Consider the following 21,155-nt stretch of genomic DNA (forward strand, 5'->3'; position numbering starts at 1 on the left):
ACGTTTATGTTGTTTCTCTGGAGTTTTACTGAAATTTACTGTAAATGATCTAACCCCCTGAAGTCTTCATTTCATGTTGTTAACATCGATTTTTCCGCATTTCAAAACTGCTTTTTTTCCTCTAGCGACGGTAAATGACGTCGACCCGGCTGACCTTCAACCCTATAGTGCTCCTAACACCCAGAAATCCGCTCGCGGGATCATCCGTCCGCACAGGAGGCTTGAAATTTCACAACTGTGGACATTTCAGGGATCAGCTAAAAATGATGATAAAGTAAAAATGAACAGACCGCATTTTAGAGCAACTGTTTCTACCGTGCCACAGAACTGCAGCGCTTCAATCACATTACAGCCTGTTCGCTGAGCTCGCATGTCATCCCTTCCACTGTCGCTTCTGCTCGAGTAGCTGCTGTACTACTGTACCATGCGAGTTCTACACGTATCGTTTATCATTACCATGATCATCGTCATTATCATTCTCATTTTAACACCTTTTTTCATTTTTATTTTAGGGCTCACGCGATATTAATGTGAGGACTGTTCATTTCCGAAGTAAGAAAGTTCCAAAATTCAGGACCACCTCCTGGGCGCACGGGATTTCACACTGACGCATTCATTTTGAAAACGTTTCCCTGTCGATTGCACGGTCAGGTCGTGCTCTAACCTGCCGGGGAGACCGCGGTGAGTTCGCTCGCCAGGCTGGCGGACCGGAGCGCGTCTCCACACGCAGGGTAACGAGCCGGCCAGGAGAACCCGCTCGGAGGCTAACTGGGCTGGGCAGGCAGTCACTCGACATCTCTCAGAGCTCGGATTTCGTTACCCTGATAAACTCTGTCGGATGTGAGAGTCTCTCTGTAACAAACATGTAACATGTAAACCACCCGCATTCCTTTACTGCTTGCTTCAACAGAATTAACCCAACAAACCACCAACTACTGACGAGTTGGGGGGTGGAGGGACGTTAAATTAGTTACAGGCGGAATATTTTTTCTTTACCTAATTTCTTTGCGAATGAATTTGAAAACAACTGCTGTCGTCGATACTGTATAGCGATTTGTAAGGTTGTAAGGAAAAACAAATACAACCTGAACTAACAATTTAACAAAAGCGGTAAGTGCACTGGTTTTTCGTGGTCTTTAATGTTGTGTTACCTTCAGGCAAATCGCTTACATGTAATAATAAAAAACATACCCCAAACGTTAATCAAATATACTGATTTATACAAATAAAGCATATTAGTTTACTCACGTCCCGCAACTGAAATATACGGACACACACACACAGAAGGCAACAACTTTTTGAAGAAAAAAGTAAAACCCACTCAAGTCAGACTTTCAAAGGACCCTACCTGGCTTGTGCTGGCGGGGAAAGACGACAGAGGCGGGACATCCATAATCTTCAAATCGTACATGTTACCATTCAAAATCACTGAAGGTCTGTACACATACCTTGAGTTGGTTGGGGTGTAAACCTCAGTGAAGTCATTGTACAGAAATTGACGTATAATGGAAGTTTTCCCCACTCCAGGGCCTCCAATGATCGCAATACTTAGCGTCTCAACCATGCCGGGGATAGCGGTACCGTGGACAGCGGTACGCAAAAAACTTCCGTTCAATCCGGGGCGCACGGATCCCAGATCGGATTGATACTGTACCCCTTCTGCCAGCCTTTATGAAAGTAAGCGAAACCCCTGTCCCGTATCTTTTCCAAAGGCTCCACTTTTATGTTTTATTCATAACCAGCGAAAACAACAAAAATGACGCCGATTCACTTATTATGTGCGATCCAGAGCTGGATAATTTTAAATCGTCTGTTTCTTTATCAGTCATGATTTCTTATCATGCAAAAAGGTCTATTGCTTTTTTTTCTCTCTCTCTCTCACACACACATATATATATATATTCCGCTTAAACGGACATCATTTAAGCATCCAGCTTGGAAAAGCGATCAATTTCGCAGCGTCTGCAAATTCCTTCGCGGAGAAGCCCCTGGCGCTCATCTCAAAACAAAACGCGTTCTGATCGCCTGTTTCTGGACGGCATAAAGTGTCTCTCTCCCTGCCCTTAGTCCTGTGACGGATGGAGGTCTTGCCTTCATCGGATTTTGGCGAACCCGTCATCTAGTCCTCGGCACTTTGTGCACAGCTCCGGATACACCAAGGACACTTGACACGGAGCCCCCGCGATCGCCAAAGCCGCCAGCACCAACCAACACGTGATGCCGATACAGTTCTCCGAGCCCCCAAACGATCATTATAATCCCCTCACCCACTACAAGCTGTGTCTTGTCATTTCATCTGATAGACTAAAAGGCTGCGAACACGCTCGGCTCTCAGTTGTCAGCCCTCGGGAGACGGTCAGCGCATACGCGCCTGAGATCGCTTCAACTCTGCCGTGCAGTGTGTGTCTGTGTTTGCACTTCCAATGGCAATCTCATCGCCGCGGTCCGCTGGTCTTCTGGGCAATCAGCTCCCCCCCTTCGCTCTTTTATTATTCTCCACAGTTTTTTTCCTTCCCTTGTGAGCTCTAGATGAAGCACAAAAGACGCACAAGATTCAGGAAAGTGAACCCCCCCCCCCCCAAAAAAAGACCAAACTGTTCTGTTCTGACAAAACGCCTCCAAAATATTCGGTCATCGCCTGGAGAAAATACAGTATAAAGGAACACGTGTGTACAGGATTCCTGTCATTTATTTTTAGTCTATTTTTATCGGGCCGATGATTTGGTTTGTAACAACAAGCTCCTCTTAGAGGAGCGCCCTCCAATCTCCTCCACACATGACTACAAATCCAACAGCTTTAGAGGGCGAAGCTTTGTTTTATAGATTTCTGCGCGCATGAAAGAACTACAGCGTGTGATATAACGCGCAGCGCCAGAAACAATGCGCAGAGATGGATTGGGGCCGAGCCGCCGAAAAGACCGCGGCTTGGAGTTAAAGATTAGCTCCTTTAAAAGCTTTATCATTCTCCGACAGACACAAATTTCGTATTTATATCCGTTCTGGTGAATAAAACCCCGTGTCATCACCAAGAGGCTTTCTCCCGAACCGAGCTGCAGTGAGTTATGTTGCCCTGGATAAAATTAGTCTCATTGTTAGTTACACTTTTAATTTGCCCACACGCAAACATGCTTTAGTTTAAAAATATTAAAAATAACAATAAAAAGGTTGTCAGGAAAAAAAAGAGCTACCCTGACTGTCGTGACGGCAGTTCTCATTCTGGCTGGGCTCTCAGCTGCTTAATCAAGCTCCTAACTTAACTAGTAATTTGATCGATTAATGACTTGTTCTCCGTTATCTTTGAGCCCTAAAATGTTGCAGTTTTCACATTATTTATTAACTCAGTTTTTAAGGATCAATTTAAATGTTAGTTCCAGAACTGAAGAACTGAAAGCAGGTTTAATAAGTGAATTCCAAATTAATTGATCTAGGCAATCAGTTACCAATCGGCATAACAAGAAGAAGAAGTAGGGAGCTGCGTCAGCATGCGTAGGCTGCAAAGGAACAAGTAACAGGTGTATTCCCTGCTGAAAAGAGAAGCAAAGAAACAACGTTTTGGGGGTTCAGCCTTCTTCAAGTGTGTGGTATAATACTATTGTTTTATATAGCACCTTTAAAAGTAGCATCTCCAAGCGCTTTACAGTGGGTGTAAAAACAATTAAGACAAAAGATGCAGTACACAGATACAGACTCTTACGTAAATAAAAGCCTTTCTGAAAAGAAAAGGTGACTGTCTGATATCCTTATGGATGGAGCTCCAGAGATCTAAGGCGTAACAGCAGAAGGGCCTGTCACCCACAGTACAGCATGTCCACAAGGTTAACGGAGAGAGATCAGTCAGATGAACAAAGGTTGCGAGGTGTGGAGTAGGAAGATAGTCATAAAGGCATTGAGGTGCCAAGTCATGTAGCCTTACAGGTGAACACGAGGATTCTGACATTGACTCAAACCCCGGGTTTTTATATCAGAGATGCAGTTGGAGCATGCAGAGAGCCACTTCTGTGTCAGGTGTAGTATGGACATACAGTAGATACAGTAAACATGTTTATGAAGAACACAGCCTTGGGTTGAAAAGACAGATAAAAGGAAGATCAGTGGCATTACTAGGGGTACAGTACTGATGATTCGGGGTAACAGGATGGCATCATGATGGTTACCACTGTACTGCCGCCTCTCAGTGCCAACACCTGGTTCAGTTAAGTTGATAATTAGTTGAGCACCTGGAGGAATCCCACAGGGAGAAGATACAAACTCCAGGCGGACAGAACCCCAGGTCCAGAATTGAGCCCAGAGGCCCAGTGCTGTGAGGCAGCAATGCCAACCACTGAGACACGGTGCTGCCCGTTTCCACACTAATATTCCTGAATTCATTCCAGATTAGTTCAGATTCATTCACTTGCTCACACACACACGGAGTGAAACATGCTAATTGGTCTCATGTATATAGAATTCAGCTTGAAGGTACTTACCCATAATGATGCTTTTTGCTAGGATGAACGCTACTCATTGTGTAATGAAAGGATCAGCAAATCCTCATCCCAAAAGATCTGTGTGTGCCCCTTTAACATAACGCGGAATAATTACAGATTTGCTAAAATATGTGCAGCTGATTTTAAATGTTTAAATTTTGAAAATCTCTCTGACAATATGGGATGTAATAAACATTAACATGCTATCAGTTTAAAATGAGCTTTGCAGCAGGGCAAAATGGAAAACCAACCCACAACCAGATCCCATTCCATATCCATTTCTGCTTCACTTATCCCAGTCTCAGGATCCACAAAGACTAATAGACAGAATGATGAGGCACCAGTGACTCCCCTGAATGACAATGAACAAGCCCACTACACCTGAAGGAGCACCCAGAAATGATACATCTCATTTTACATGTATTTACTGGACCATCTCAAAAGAAGACATGTCAAGAGGGAATAAGGATTGAAGCTGATTCCATTGAAAGCAAAACAAATAAATTAAACCACCATAAAAACATTGAGATTGATTTGACTCATCGTATAGTAAATCAAGACTATTATTCTTATACTATTGCATTAGAAATATCTTCATTTCTCATTTAAGTCTTTCGCTTGCCTAGGCAATATGATAATTGCTCCCGGAGCAATAACTGCATTGCTAACCAACCATGATTAACAGAGCGTGCTCGTCTGGGGGATGCAGAGAGATGTGTTTTAAATATAGCAGGCGAGTGGAAACAACTGCAATCTCACATGATTTAAAAATAGGTGATGGAATAGGAGGATTTTTCTGCAGAGCATGTAATAGGTTTGGATTGTCAAATAACCATGAGAGCTTTCTTTGTTTACGCAATATTATATTATTGTCTGGGATTATTTGTTACATTGGGCTCATTTTCAGACTACTTTGACATGCAGTTGTGCTTCAAGCATTAGAACATTTTTGCTGTTTCCTACATATTTGATTGTGTAAGAATTGCCATTTTTCCCTCTTGAGTTATGAAATGGTAAGCTAATTAGGATATAGAATGGAATCCAGTCCTAGGCTTAATGCCAGGAACTGAATTAGCTTGGCTATCTTTCCGTCACTCCGTGAAGTGAGGGATAGTGTTACTTTGAAAGTTGATCTCGATGGGGATTTATGTGCATCGATCCCAGAGACACTATAGTTTGGATATGTACGTCTTTATGGACGGGCATGTCATTTGCTTCTGATTAATGAATGTATTGACCCGATGCGACACTACATCTGACAGTCGAGTCTTTGACAGGCATCAAAACGTCTTAGAAGAATAATACATCCTAAAGATTTACAGAAAGATCAGTTATGCTGAGTTCAGGTAATATTTGTCACTAGCTGTTCTGTTCAGCTGAAGAGGAAATTAAGAGTAGCACAAGCACGATTTATAGACTGGAAGCTAAACTGAGTAATTAGGAGAATGAAATGAAAATGAAGAGAAGCTAGACTGGTTTTGTGGCTTTTTTTTAGCAAACCCACAACTCAAACTGTGTTTTCAGAGATGATGTGATCACATCTAAATGTTAAACCCTGCTATAATTAGAAACACTAATTACAATGCAGTAAACTGGCAAGATATGAGCACAGTAGTGACATGTGATAACACATTCTTTTTTATGTACATTTGTTGTAATTATTTCTACTGTACAAACATTAAAAACTGAACTTTGGAGAATGTGGGACATTGTCCATTCATGTAGAAGCAGATTGATATGGGCCTACCTATGTCAGGGTGGCCTGACTCTGGTTTGTTACCATAACAATTGCAAATATTCTTGGACTTTTAAGAAAGTTTACAAATGAGTGGATGTTGTTCGGCACGTCTGGCCTGTTTGGTAGTTAGCAGTTACCTGACCCAAGGACCTCATCCGTCTGTTTCTTGAAAGAAGCTGGAGTATTGACTTGCACAATATGACTGGATAGCTTGACTGGTCCCTTCATAATCATCGCTTTTCAAGACGAAAAAGGAACTAATCTTTCAGCCTATCAGTGTAGGTGCAGTTTGAACATCAGTCTAAAGAAAGGAGGCTCTAGGATTCTCAGCTGCAAATTGAAGGGGTGCTGTGATTTCTATTGTCAAATCAGCTTAAAGTACAGCATAAGAATCTCTGCTTCCGAGCTGGAGACAGAACTGGGCTTCTTATACTCTTTTTGTAAAAGCAGCCTTCAGAGAACATGGTGGCACTAGCAGGGGTCGTGGTGACCCCAGAAACAGTGAAACCAGGATGTGGAAGTAAAGGGGATCGGAGGAGGAGAGTCTGCGGCAGGCCATCGTAGTCTTACCTGGGTCACACTGAGCTCTGGCAGGGCCGCTGCAGAGAGGAGCTGCCAGAGAACTCTGTGGGCTCTGTCTGTCCTCTCCTCACGCTGCAGACACGGCACTGGTGCTGCAGGCTGCAGGCTGCAGATGCACAGCAGAAGCTGTCGTCCTGTGCCTTCCTGAAGGTGCTGCTGTTAGGGCAATGCAGGTTGATTGCAGGAGTACGAGGGCACCATGTCCTGAGCTTACCGAGAGTCTGTGAAAACAAACACGGCCACAGTGGTGGCGTCATATTTTCAGTGCCCTGCTGAAATCAGTCTTAGTATTGCAAACGTATCACTGGGCATTTTCTCCTCTTTGTGCTGGGCTGAATTATTGTTTGGTCAGCTGATTGAGTGATTGACTACAGTAGAAGCAAGAAGCTTTTGCTTGTCGTTATCTACTGTATATTTAGACCGGGCACTAAGGGCACAGACAAGTGATTTAGAAGAAACTATTTTTATTAATGTGATGATTTATTAGAAGCAGATAAATACAACATCAAAACCATTTTGTTGTTTCTTTGAACCTTTATAAAAGCATCAAGACAAAAGTAAATATACCCAAGGTATCAAAATGAATATATATCTGGACATGGTGCAGCATTCCTTCACAAACCCAGAACATTTCAGGAACCCAGGAGACAATAGTTACGTGACTTAATTATTGCACTGGGGGTGTCTCTAACCCTGGCCCTGCTGCAGCTCGTTCTGTGTCACCCAGAATCACCTGTATTTTTATCCTTTAAGCAGGTTATTTGTTCAATAAAGGGAACTCTGGTTCTTGAGAGCTGGAGACTTCATTCAGCTTAACTGAGTGGAACTAAATTGTTCCAGGAATTTAGAAATTGATAATGTAATGACCACCTATTAAACCTGGACTGGAGACCTCTGTAGTAGGGAAACTCAATTTCCCATGACAGGAAGCAATGTATGCAATATAATGGGCAAATACAGCAATCCTTATAGGTAGTCAACATTTCAACATAAGTATTTCTGCAGGCTGAGACTTTTTTACAAATGCTTGAACATCTTTGAAGGTAAAATGCGCATTGAATCAAGGGGCTAAAATGCCTTGCTAGTTCATTGTTGCTTTTCCAGGGGAACGTTGTAGGAACAGATGTCCACATGTCATTTAATAATCGCAGGAAAATGTTTCCTTCTAGGGGCCAATAAACAGAATGCAACCTCTCAAGTATTCACTGTAAATAAGAAACAAAATGCATGTTTTATCTCTTAATTCTGGCACAGAAGAAGTAGCAGAAAGCCATGCTTTTGACTCTTTCAGGTTTCTTTTGTGAATACACATACTTAAGACGACTGACCCAGCATGAAACTGAAAATTAATTGCTTCCAGGAATTAAATGGATTGGATTCTTTATGTTTTTGAGATGGTAAAAGATAATTCGATACGTTAATCCATAACTAAGTCACAAGAATGTCTTGGCGGAGAAAATTGCTTTTGGACTGCATTAATCAGTAGGAAAAGTTTGATTTAGTATGACAAGATTAATAAGGATCATTGTCATTAATGATTCACATTTTGTCACCTGGTATTAGGATCACATTTACTGTTCAAGATTTCCGACTTTCATATCGGTCCCCAATTACACAAGACAAGGCCACAAAACAGACATTCATGGAAAACAACACTGCTTTGGCAGATTTCTTTTTGTTAGGATAATAAATGCACGGATTCCTAAAGCTCCTGAATTATCTCCGTCAATTTGACTACAGTAAAATTGTATGCATTATAAATTATGTACCACTCCAAAGGGATCTTTCTCAGACCTAGCTCCACTTGCTTCTTTCAAATCCTAGCAGTCACTAGGAAGATATATAAATGCAATTAAACTTGAATTAGTTAAATAAAAAGGACCCACTTTTTCTTCCCTTTATTATCCGGAGGTGGAAGATGGAATGTAAAATAACAGAAGTAGAACTCATTAAAACATATGCTGTGTATTACAGTATCTAGATATTTTGCCTGCCTCTGAAAACTATGGTGCTACTGCAGAAAGTATTATATATGCAAAGGTTCAAAGTCTTTTTTTATTTGCCAGATCAGCAGTAGAATCTTATCTCATAGATCTGTAACTTTCAGAAAATCAGCTGGTAATAAATGGAAAGAGAGGATTTTGTCTTGTTTTGTTTTTGCAACACAAAACCTGCACAATGCTTATGACGATCTCAAAAAGCACAATCCAGGTAACGATTTCTAGATCATTTCTGAAGAAAAGAAATGACTGAAGAGAGGACAATAAAAATAAGATCAATGCAAAGGGTTGTGACCCTTCCGATCACTGACTTAATTAGTGCTTTTAATTAAATCAACTACTCTACGTCCAGGGCAAATAGCGCTTTATAGTTTCTTGGTAGTGTGGCAAGTAATGTATAATCCAGCAAATAGGACTTGTAAGTGAGGTATAAATCAGGCAAACTAATAAGGAACAACACTGTACTTCTTCATGGGCGCCTTTATAAAAAAGAATGCACTTAATGTGACCGATTTCAGGCTTCTTATAGGATTTTATGAGGTGCTGTCATTTGAAAGAATAACCGAGTTTGTGCAATGCAAAGTAGACAGTTCTCATTGAATCAGCCTTTGACAGATCAGTCTTTCCTTTTTAAATGGTCCATACATCTTTGCATAATAGCACATTTGCTAAATTCATTGTCACAGTTTTGGCTTTACTGCAAAATAAAACCTTCTGAACATCTCACTTGCTTTCTCCTTTTCCTTCCAGGCTGAAGGTGTTCAAATGTACATTTGATCCCATGAGACTGAATACTTAAATAAGTCAGGGCAGGCCTCCAGTTTGTCTTATTAAACTAATTAACTCAAAGTGTTTCAGCTTTCATTAACACTCCCTAGTCTGTGGTTGAGTCATCTCTCATTCCAATAAATGGACCAAACTTAAAAGTACAAAGATAACAGTTCTCTCAGGTAGAGCAGCAGCATTGCTGAATGTCAACAATACTAGCAGACACTAGGGAACTCGCACAGAATGCCTTCTACTTGTTCGGTTTAAGGATGTCACACAAAACATCAAAACACATCCCAGTAAATATCCCAATTGTGAGGGGACAGAATTCATATTCAGTGCATATTAAATGTTATGCTGAGATGACACTCTGTATATCAGTGAAAATGAATTGAAATAAGGTAAAGCAGCAAAACTGAAAGCCTCACCTCCTACTTGTGATCAGCTGATGTCTCGAGGATCAGACCCGGGTCCTTCTTCCTGGCTGAAGGGCTTGGCTGTCCAGCCCTCTAGGTGCTTCCTGAGCACCACACAGCTGGAGCTGAGCAATCGCAGGGGATCTCTCATTGCAGTGTTCTCCAGGCAACAAATATGCAGTTCTTTTTTATATTAATATTAATGAAAACAATATCATGATGGTGCTGAAATCAAGCTGGTGCTGAAAAATGTCCCTTAACAACATTTGCTTATGTGCTTGAGAATCATTTTACCATTAAACTACCCAGGCGGAGTTTAAGAATATTCAATCAAACTTGAACACTCAAGAGTACACAAAGTACACTCATCACTTCACAGTGAAATTCTACCTACAAGAAGTTTCTCTGATCTACCTGAAAGTCACCCCCTCTCCAGTGATCTAAACTAATCAATCTCAACTGGACCTAGAGGGCCAGCTGAAGCTGGGATTCCAATACAGAGCCAAGTGAATTCAGTACAAAGTGTGATAGTCAACAAAAGAGCGACACTCCCATAGTGAGGGCTGGAATTAGAGGGAGGGAAGATAGCTCATTTCGCTATCAAGGCAGATTGTTCTTGTACTCAAGCACAGAATATAAAAAAATATTAAAAGACTAACCGAAATTGGACTCCTATTTCACACTGCATCCAAGAAAAATTAGTGGAGTCATCCTTCAAGGTCAGGCTTTGTCTGAATTTATGGCAGTTTAAATATCAGTTGCTATCAAGCTGCAACTGAGGTTTGCTCAGATGCACCAGTTTCGTTGCTATTTTGTCAAATAAAATGCTTGCAGGATGCACTATAGCTGCATGCATCAGTGTTTTATTACAGTGCTCAGTCTGAGCCACAACATTAAGTTACAAACAGCATCCTATCTATACTAATTCAGGTAGCACTATATTTCTACATATGATTTGGACTGGTCTTGAAACATTCAGAGAAAGACTCTCGTATCTAAATTTAACCTCTATTCAGACAGCATATAACAAAGCTCAAAACGCCTGCCTTTTTACCCACATTAAATTATTCATACATCAGATGCTAGATGGACTAAAAGTATGTTTTTTTTTCAAATCTTCTACAATATTAAGGGGTAAATCCTGAGTGGTTGAGACAGCTTTCTCACCTCCCAGCTCTTTCTTCCTAAATCTGCTTCCTTTCCTCTTGGGTGAAACCCTCAGGTTCTTAGAAATTTTTAATTCAATATAAATGAGTACAAAGACATCAATGTGCAAAGGTGTTGGGAGACTAGGACACAGAGACAAGGACTATCACCAATCTGGCAACAGGCCGGCGAGACCGAAAACCATACAAAACACCCTTTCAACAATACCAACAATCCCGACTGCATGACTTTAAACTGCCTATTGTTACAATTAGCCAAACATTACACTGCTAGTCTGCCCCATCTGCATAGATTTAACTTGCATCATTACAATCAATGTCTAATTTAATATAATGAAAACATGCCGGCCAGCCCATCAACAAAACCTCTTATTATTCAAGTGAGATTGAGTTAAAAGCCGGTATAATGAAAACACCCCATATGCGTGTGTGTGCGCACAATATGTATTTAAAGAGACACAAAAGATGTTCTTGTGAATATACTTTATTTATTCACAGTAACCAGCCATCCATAGCAAAGTATAATATATATAGTTTCACTGCAGAAGGAGCCGCGCTCAAACGAGAACAAGCACAGCAGGACTCCTATGGGCAGGGGGTGGGGTCAACAGAGAGGGGTCAAGGCCAGGGCCGAGCCGCGCGGTGGAATAAACCCCACCCACAGCAAACAGCTGACTTCCGCCCCATCAAGACCCATTAAAACAGCTGCGATGGACAAAGAAATGGCGACATTGTTTTTATTTTTTCTCCAACGCAAAACGCTGGCAACCAAGGCAAAAAAAACCAACTCTTTTCTAAGCCTGGATTCAGCGAGCACACATGAGATGGGCTGCACAAACACTCGAACCCGTGTTAGCAGAGGACATCCTGCGTCACCGGCACTGCTGTGCTCAGAGCTGGTGCTCGATTTACTTCACATAACCCCCACGCCCCCGAACACCTTCCCTCGACGTGACGCGCAGCGCTATGCTTGCACACGTTAAAACATTACTGAAAAACAAAATCACTGATTCATTCTGCCGGAGAAGAGGCTAAAGGCTGCAGAGCTCTCAACAATGTGCACTGTGTATTAGTTCTTCCACCTAAATCTTGGAAGAACTGAGTCCAACACAAGCAAGGTGGACAGACGGAATAACATTCATCAGCTGGAGCAAGGCTTGCCCAATTTGTCCCACCTTTTCAATGCAGCACATGGACAGAAATCACTGGAAAGGACACAAACTGTTTTATTCCACATCATATTCCATTTAAAGGGAGGGGCACCCAACAGCCTTTGGTCTCTGCCCTGCTCATAAAGAGACTACACTTGCACAGACTGTAGAGAAGTGTGACTGGAATGCTTTAATGAGGCAGGCAGGGGGTGGGGTGATGGAAATTTAACAGCCCACCGCACTCGCACAAATATGCACACCTCACACGACAGACACACATGCAGGCAAGCTCGGCTTTAGTTTCATCTTATCCCATCAACCCATAACTCCTACACAAAGTACAAAAAGTGAAGAAAGAAAAATCTAACATTTCAGGGCCAGTAAGACGGCAAAACCTGGCAGCAACCAAAGTTTAGTGTTAACAAGGAAGCCGCAGTATTTCATTTTAAAGACGATAAAAATATTATTTTGCTTGATGCTGGAATGTAGATGAGACTGCACCCTTATTGGCACAGCCAAGTGGCAGTGTGCCTTGTTTCGAGATGGTAGTGTCTTGCAGCGTGTTGGGGTATAACAATTCAAGTTAACCTGAGACACTGCACATACAGGTGCATAGTGTTTAACAGCCTCCGAACAGCTCTCCCCACTGTAAACCTGGAACAAGGCCCTGCTCCTTCTCTGAATGAGAGATGAATGAAGCTCTTTTGTATCAACGACCTGGGACTACCTACCTAGAGAGTTCATTCCCCTTCACACTGAGAGGGAAAAATCAATGGCAAACAAAAAAATAAACTTTGCTTATTTACTTATTTGGGATTTTCAATTTGTTTCTTTCAGGTGCCACATCAGTACTGAACTAGTACTCCAATCGTGTACTGAAGTAGGTGTTCGTGTAACAGTCCATTAGACAGAAGTGTCACACACCAATTAAGAGACAAAAGAGCACCTACTGAGAACTAAGAAGGTTCATATGCTTGAGAAAAAAGGGCAAACTCTGAAATCTTATAAACCACGGTGCTTCTCAGCATTAGGAGTTAAAGATATGAAACTGCAGAGCAACAGTTGTCACTAGAGGGGCATGACGATCAACACACTTGCAGGTGAAGGGCCTTCAGTCTACATGCTTTCCAGCTGCTCTCATCTGCGGAAAAGGCTTGCAGAAGAGCGCTCCATCTAAGGGACAAAATGTGGGGAACTGTTTACCCAGACAAAACATCCTTAAAATAGAGAATAAAGCCAACTATTAAGACACATGGGGCTCAGAAACATACACCAGTCAACTCCTTCACCCTTAACAGGCTAAGATATCTTCTAGCAAGGGAACAGGAAAAAGGACACCTCTTTCTGAGCTTAGAAACGCACTTAATTCCCTTTACAGATAAACATACTCCATATAATCAACATTCGGGCCTCAAGAAGAGTTAAAAGATGGCTACAAAGTAAGACAGGTAACAGGACACCAAGCAGGCCATGTTTACATTGCTTGCTGGGAGCCTCAAACAGCTGACTTTAATTGTGTCTCAGTGTCTGCAGTGACAAAGTTGATTTTTTCAATTTTGCTGTGGACTTTCACAAAAATGGAATATCGCACCTAGCCCTCAGTGCTTCAGAGCAGAGTAAAAAAGTTAAGCAGCTCAGAAACAGAGACGGGTGAATGGTGCAAAATGCAGTGCCACACCTGTCCTGTTTCTTGGGAGTTTCGAGAAATAACTTCAATGCAGCACCCCGTGGGGATCCCACAACAGCACAGACTCTTCAGTCAGGAAACCACAACGGACAGTGCACTTGCATGACCAATGTTTTTTTTTTACTGGAACAGCTCTGAATTCCAAATGGGCAAAAAAAACAAACAAACTGATGGTTTGTGGGAATACAAAATATATATGCCATAGTCTTTAGATGGAGAAGACCACTGTGGGCATTTGAGAGTGTTTTTAACAAAACTGTTACAGTTCTTAGAAACAAGTAAATGAGAAAAGGAAGGAGGCAACTAAACGAGAAAAAAATACTTAGAAACCAAGAGAGGTGGAATTTAGAAATCTGTTACAGCGCAAAGACACCGACTGTATGCGATCGGACTGTACAGCAGAGTAAGGATGTCACCAAATAAAGGGTAAACAGTGGATCTTGGGGCTTCATTTGGAGGACTCCAGAAACCCACTCCCCCACCCATCTGCTGCGTCGTACTAAATCAGTTTTTCAGCATCGCTTCGTAGGACTGGAACACAAACTGGGAGACTTCTGGAGCTCTGCACTTGAGGGACAGCTGTGGGACAGAAAGAACATTACTGTTAGAGGGATGAACGGAGTCATGCAATACAGCAAACGCATCACAAACCCTCAGTCCTGCCTGATTCCATTACCTAGCGTCCTGAGATTTTTTTATTTTCTTATTACTCAGAAGGAAATGGAAAGCATCTGCAGTGGAATGATTTCTATCTAGCAATTTTTTTAATCAAATATTAGAGAGCCTGTTCAAAAACGGAGTCTAAAATCCTGTGTATCTGAAATAAAAAGCCTTTGTATTTCTTAAAGTACAAGAGAAGGCAGTGACCCCCCATCCAATAACCACTTTAACGTCAATACATAACCACACTGGCAGCTCTGAATTCATTTCAATTTTAAATTGATGCTTCACTGGCAATAAACAGGATCAGAAATGCAAAAGAATATTCTTCCATAGTTCCCACTCTACAGATCTGAAACATTATTTCAATAAAGCATCACATCACAACTCCCACGTCAAAGGAGATTTTTTGTAATCAAGACCTAACCATGAAAGACACAAACGTCAGTTACGTGACTCCACACAAACAGCCCTATTACTAATCTCACTGCTCCACAAACTCCTCTCGCTTCGCTGGTTTCCACAGCCGACACTGTGCGCTGACTTGACTTCTCGTTTCATATTTAGCCGACAGTGCCAGCTCAGTGTTCTTGCGCTTGCTAACAATAATGACTTCTGTCATTTGCTCCATGTTAAAGAGACCATTTTAAGGACTTCAAAGCTGCTTACTTCAGGTCTAACCAACGCGGCTAATAATTGCTGCTCTCTCCGAGCGCAAGCTCAAACCAGCCTGTGTCACTAGTCAACACAGAGCAGGATCCCCCCAATGTGGCGCAGTACTTGCTAACGTCCATCCAAGTGGGATAAGCTGGTGCCAGGTGCCCACACACTTTGCAGTGACATCACCGAAAGGAATGCAATTCCTCCAATTAGCACTAACTCTCCTGTAAGGGTCTTTGGAGCCTGCAGTGCGAGAAAAGACTCAGATGGGAACACGGGTTGTCTGTCCATCCTCATTGACCCCAGGAGTTATTGCCGAGGGCCAAAACGTGAATCTGATAGAGATCAGCTTAAATTAGGCAAGCTCATAATCACAAACAAAAAAAAAATGCTCAAAGATAAAGAACTAATTGAAAAACACAACAGGTAAGCAAGCAAGATCTCAGCTGGATAACTGAATTCAGAAACGGGCTATGCAGTGCAGGGTTCACTCTAGCTCACTGTCCAGTGGCCCTGCTGTTAACACAACAGCGTCTGTTCCAAGCTGAAGAACCTGCACTTATTAGGTGCAATTTCCCTCAGAGACAACAGGAGGCATGAATTTTTACACAGGCATGCCACAAACTTCCACTGTGTGGATGCTGTCTCACTAGGGACGGTCAATAGAATCAATAAACAAGATGAAGAACTAATTAGCTATTGCGAGACAGACCAAACGGCATTTGAAACATTTGTGCCTTTAGGTGCTGAGCCAAAATAAATGGAACTGAACACAAATGCAGCGGGAACTTGCTTGTTCTCAGCACATCAAAGAAAAAGAGATTCCTGAGTCACTTATTTTTCACTTCCCTCCCTAAGCACTTGGAGGAAGTGTCTGCAGTGGGGGAAAAAAAAACTTGGCTTTTTCCGCACAAATAAAATATTCAAGAATTCTAACATTCTGAAATGCACTAGTCAGCAGTAACAAGGCGGACTGCAGCAGGAGCACATGGCCCAAATATACCACCTTGATTTAGTAACGCAGGGCTTGGGGTGGGAGACGAATTACAGGCAACACTGCTCCCAATGCACCCAAGCCTGCTGAATCCCCCCCCCCACATGATTAAAACATGCTAAACCTTCTAATGAGGGCTGTACCTGCCTCAGAGCGACCACTGAGAACTGCAGCTTTCGACACGAGTGAGAAGTCATCCTGCTCCGAGGCTCATTGGACTCCTCTAATACAATGGTTAGGAGGGAAACCCCCATGGAGGATTTGGGATGTGGAGGAGGAATGTGAGGGGGATTCTCAGGAGCATTAGCTGTCCTCTAGGAGACGGAAAACAGTGCAGCTGAACTCCTGAGTGGGGGCTGAGAAGCGAGTGGGAAGCTGCAAGAAAGAGTATGCACGAGGGGGAGAGGGGAGGAGGACTACGATTTGCAATGCAGCGGTTGAGTCTCTTCTGATCAGCGACTGCGGAGCAGCGGGGTGATTAAATCACAATGCCTGAGCTGACATTTACAAGCAAAGTTAATCAAGCGCTCCAGGTGGGAGGGAAGCCACGTGATAGGCTGGCCCGTTGCCATGGGGATGGGGGGTAGCAGCTGCTGCTGCAAACAGATTTTTTGGAAATCAGTCCGCAGCCGTGCAGCATCACGGGGGGGCTGGAGCACAGCCCAACCCACTGTTGCCACAACCCGATTCACAGGATGTCCCACAGCCAGAGCTCCAGCAGGTGCACTTCCACCCAGAACTCGAGGCTACATCACAATGCCCGAGCTGACATTTACGAGCAAAGCTAATCAAGAGCAAAGGAGTGGTGGTACATGAGAGTCCAGGGTCCAAGGATTCAAAAAGCCCAATGGACGTCTTCAGAACCCGCAGTGAAACGTACTAGGGGACACGCACGAAAGTGGGAAACTGGATCGGGACTCCCACACTCCCTTGCGATGGAAAAACTACCAGGCATCCTCCCAGACTATGGAATAGAATCAGCAGCCAGAGACGTCTCACCCCGCACACTATCGGCATCTTCAGCTCAACTTCACACGAAGTCAGGGATGGGGTGGGAAATATCGCCGAGGCTTGTGGAGTACTTTCCAAGTTCCATTCAAGCTGTTCGCACAGCTCAGGGACAAGACTTATCACGACAAAATTCCTAATGTTTCGGCAAGAAGGTATAACCTGAAGTGGTCCCGCAAGGCAAAACCATATGTACTCTGCTTGGCAATACAAATTTGTTATTGCCAAGGATGGAAAAAAATATATATTTACCCTGAAATGGTTAAGGAGTACAAAGCCAATATTCCATATTCTGTTTTATTGCAATTCTATGGTTTCTTATGTCAAGCTGATCTAGAATTCATCCTTTCTTTAAGAAAATCAATACTTGACAAAAAAGGGCAATTTAATCCTAACCTTCACAAGAGAGACAAAAACAGAATTCAAATGGTAAAGCGTTCCTTTTCTCAATTTTTGCCATTTCAGACTCGCCTCCCGAAATGAAGAACTGCATGGAGTGAGGATTAACCAGCGTCTGTTATTAGAGACTGGTGCTTTGATGCCTGCTAAACCGCATAGTTCACTGGTGCCGAGACAGTAAAATTTCTTCCACTAAACCTTTTAGCTGTTTAGTCTCAAACCTACCATGACTCGGTATTGCTACTGGCTTTGTTCAAAATGTAAACCTCCAAATTCTGCCAGGATGCAAACCCACACACTTCAAGGCAGGAGGGAAGAGGAAGAGAAAAGGGTCAAATGCAACAGAGTGAAAAAACTGTGAGAAGAGGAAGAGGGCAATTCACACCGACAGTAAAAAACACAGAAATAACATCAAGACGGCTAACCTCCAAATCCTGCAAGGTTACAGAATGAGCGTCAGTGGGGGCGTGCAATAAAACAGGAACACAGATCAACAAAACAAAATATATTAATGGGCGTGCCTGCTTGAGGCAGCGGTTTGTCGGCATCGATCGCCACACAAGAGTTGGGAGAAAGGCCTGTGTGCGCTACAGACTCCCTGGGATGGGCTTCAGAGTGCAAGCACAGAGATCTAGACCCACACAGTTACACCATGTTTCTTAAATAACTTATCGTGACGAAATCAGATCAGCTTTTCCAGTCGTCATACATTCCTCAGTAAAGACCACTGGGTCCCTATGGTAAAGATAATTCATATTGTAAGGAAATTGTACAGAAATAAAGTATTTAGTACATTTGAGCGAAAAAGGGTCGGTCCTTTAGAGTACAATCAGGTCATGCAAAGCAAAAAAAATCTGTACAGTGTCTGAAAGCAATCTCACTGTGAACCTGTCAGCACAAATGGGAGGTCTGTGCCTTGGTAGCGATAACTGTGGAAACTTAGGCCATCCCAAGCTGTTTCACACATTGGGCAATGTCTTGACTATGACTCCACGACTTCCTGGGGTCAATAAGGTCTCATCCAGCCAGGGCTGCCTAACCTGCAACAGGCTAAAGAGACTTGGCAGACTTGGTCGGCCTGCCAGAGGTGTCTGCTAACGCCCCATCATTCTGTCTGGGCAGTTTTCGCAGGTGTACGTCAAGATACAATAGACCTACAACTGCCGATTTCAAAATACGGTACTTTTCCCAACTTTCAGATTCTATTTGATTGAAAAAATAAACAAAGCAGTAGGAAGCTGACCAACACAGATAATAAATTAAAATAGGTTTAAGAAAATAAGTAAAAGCTATCTGGAAACTCTGTAATCAGTCCTGTCCTGCTGTTTTGGGACCACTACTATACTAAAGAAAACAAATGCGAAAGTGTGAATATTTATTAATACTGAAAGCGCTGCTCTAGCTACTGTGATTCACTGGACCGATCAGTGCCTCCCCGGATGAAACAGTTGCCGGATTAATAAGTAAAACAAAAGAAAAGGTCTTCGGGGGAAAAAACGTAGCAGTATTTTTTCTAAGTGTGCTTCTAGGTGATGGACAGGAACATCAAGTTAAGGCAAATGTGCTGGGGAGAACATGTGCTGTTTTTATTACAAAGCAGCCACCTGTGCAATCAAAGCTCAAAGAATCTGAGATTCTCTATGAAACATCTCTCTATAAATCAGAAATTCCATGTCTATGGCTTGTTATTGCCAGGAACAAAGATATTTTACATTCACAGAGATGTACATGGTAAGATAAGGAACAAGAAAGATTGACAACTTGCACTGCAAAACTTAATTTAATCAAAGATCAATGTCCAGTTTCCAGAAAGAAACAGCAGTCATTAAATCTTACAAATAAATTAACCTTGACATCCACAAGCCTTACAATTCAACCTTGGAAGAAAATTATTTTGCTTTAAAATTTTAGAAAAGGAAATGCAGTCAAAACAGCATAATTTAAAGACCTAACCTGGTATTCCTCAAATCTGAACTGCAAAGCAGTTTGTACCATATAAACAACTTCACCTTAACACTAATTGCTTTTGGCTTAGATGCAAAACATACAAAAATATCTAAAATGAATCCATCCATTTATTAAATTCTCTTCTTCCAATTCTGGGATCAGGGGCATAGAGGGACCGGGGCCTGTCCCAGCAAGCAACAGGCACAAGGCTGGTACACCCTGGACAGGACGCCAGTCCATTGCCGGGCAGATAAAAGAAAATCAGTCGAGACATTCCAGACAACATTATCCCAGGAGGATCACGAAAGCCACAAGCTGTACGGGGGAGAAGAGCCTCACCGTGCAGCTGGGGTTCCCAGGCTGGATGCGCAGCTCAGCCAGTACCCAGATCCCGTTGGTGAGCTTCATGGACTGATAGAGCATGTCCTGTCCTTCCACGTTCCTCTTGGCGATGGTGAAGACATTGTTACTCTGCAGCTTGTTAGTTGCTGCTTCTAAAAGGAAGGGAAAAAACAGCCCTTGGTTTTCTTTTTTAAAATGTAAACTCGGAAAACCCCAGTATTCATTTTTTTAGTATCCTACCAATCATCTACCTCATCAGACATCTCATGGTGTATGGCTGAGGAAGTGTGTGCCCTTATTCTTATGTGCTCTCATCAGCAATTCAGCTTAGCCTTTGTAACATATACCATTATGAAATGTACGTGAGCCTATACATACTCATAAAGTACCATGAGTCAAGGACACGTCCAGGACACTTGAAACCAATGTATCAGCAATCAGCATGAAGATGCTGCATGCCAGGTACCAAAACACTTCCTGTGCATGCAATAGACTACACATCAAAATCTTCAAATTAAATTAAAAAACTGGAGGGCTGAACTGGAAGAAAAACCCCAAAGCTTTATGGACTGGAGTTCCGTAACATTCAGGTCTGAATTTAAGAGACACAGAAAAAACACCATGGACTAGTCACATCTCACCGCAACAAAAGAAACAGAACAAACAGAAGAAAACACAGCTTCTGAAATGTTTAGGTTTAATACACTGGATGATGTTTTGCTTCAATAAACACTATTCCCTTGCTCAAAGCTGTATTTGCCTTTCTCACAAGATAGACTGGGAGGACACAGAAACCTAAATGTCAGCATACATCACAAAAAGGTGTTTGAATGTGACAGAAGCAGGAAGAAATTGTATTTCAATGCAAGAAACAATGCATACATTTAGCATTTAAAAATGGCACAGTGGGGTCAAGCCAATAAACAGTGAACATGTTCATAAGAAACATAAGACCTCATTTATTTGGTTCTTTGGCTCAATATACAGAAGATTTAAAACAAATATACTATTAATTTAAACAGATTTCATTGAAATCCTGCACCTTCAAAACAGAAGCTATCATTCCAGCGTGGGGCTGCACTCATCTTAAGCATCTGCTGAGAAACAGGCAGCAAACCTGCTGCCGCCAGGAACTGCGGCTGAAACCAGGTTTAATAAGAGGCAGAGGAAA

The 21,155-nt window shown here is 42.4% G+C and overlaps 2 protein-coding genes across 8 annotated transcripts in view; both read right to left on the minus strand.

Annotated features, from left to right (window-relative positions):
* The window catches only part of rasl10a (RAS-like, family 10, member A), a 31,172-nt gene extending 28,381 nt beyond the window's left edge, over positions 1–2,791 (minus strand). The window contains exons 1-2 of one of the 4 annotated variants that reach the window (XM_069182139.1): positions 1,449–1,537; positions 665–852 (exon numbers count right to left, since the gene is read on the minus strand). In XM_069182139.1, the coding sequence (XP_069038240.1) occupies positions 665–796 (132 nt within the window). In that variant the 5' untranslated portion in view covers positions 797–852; positions 1,449–1,537. Of the gene's footprint in view, positions 1–664; positions 853–1,348 lie in introns of all 4 variants that reach the window. The other 3 variants (XM_069182140.1, XM_069182137.1, XM_069182136.1) reach the window with 3 other exon arrangements.
* Positions 2,792–11,604: 8,813 nt separating this feature from the next.
* The window catches only part of ap1b1 (adaptor related protein complex 1 subunit beta 1), a 49,748-nt gene continuing 40,197 nt past the window's right edge, over positions 11,605–21,155 (minus strand). For all 4 annotated transcript variants that reach the window (XM_015366222.2, XM_006640283.3, XM_015366220.2 and 1 more), the window contains 2 exons: positions 19,982–20,136; positions 11,605–14,553 (listed from right to left, as the gene is read on the minus strand). In XM_015366222.2, the coding sequence (XP_015221708.1) occupies positions 14,479–14,553; positions 19,982–20,136 (230 nt within the window). In that variant the 3' untranslated portion in view covers positions 11,605–14,478. The remainder of the gene's footprint in view (positions 14,554–19,981; positions 20,137–21,155) is intronic.

This window comes from Lepisosteus oculatus, chromosome 22, assembly GCF_040954835.1.
Source record: "Lepisosteus oculatus isolate fLepOcu1 chromosome 22, fLepOcu1.hap2, whole genome shotgun sequence".
In the NCBI taxonomy this organism is placed as follows: Eukaryota; Metazoa; Chordata; class Actinopteri; order Semionotiformes; family Lepisosteidae; genus Lepisosteus; species Lepisosteus oculatus.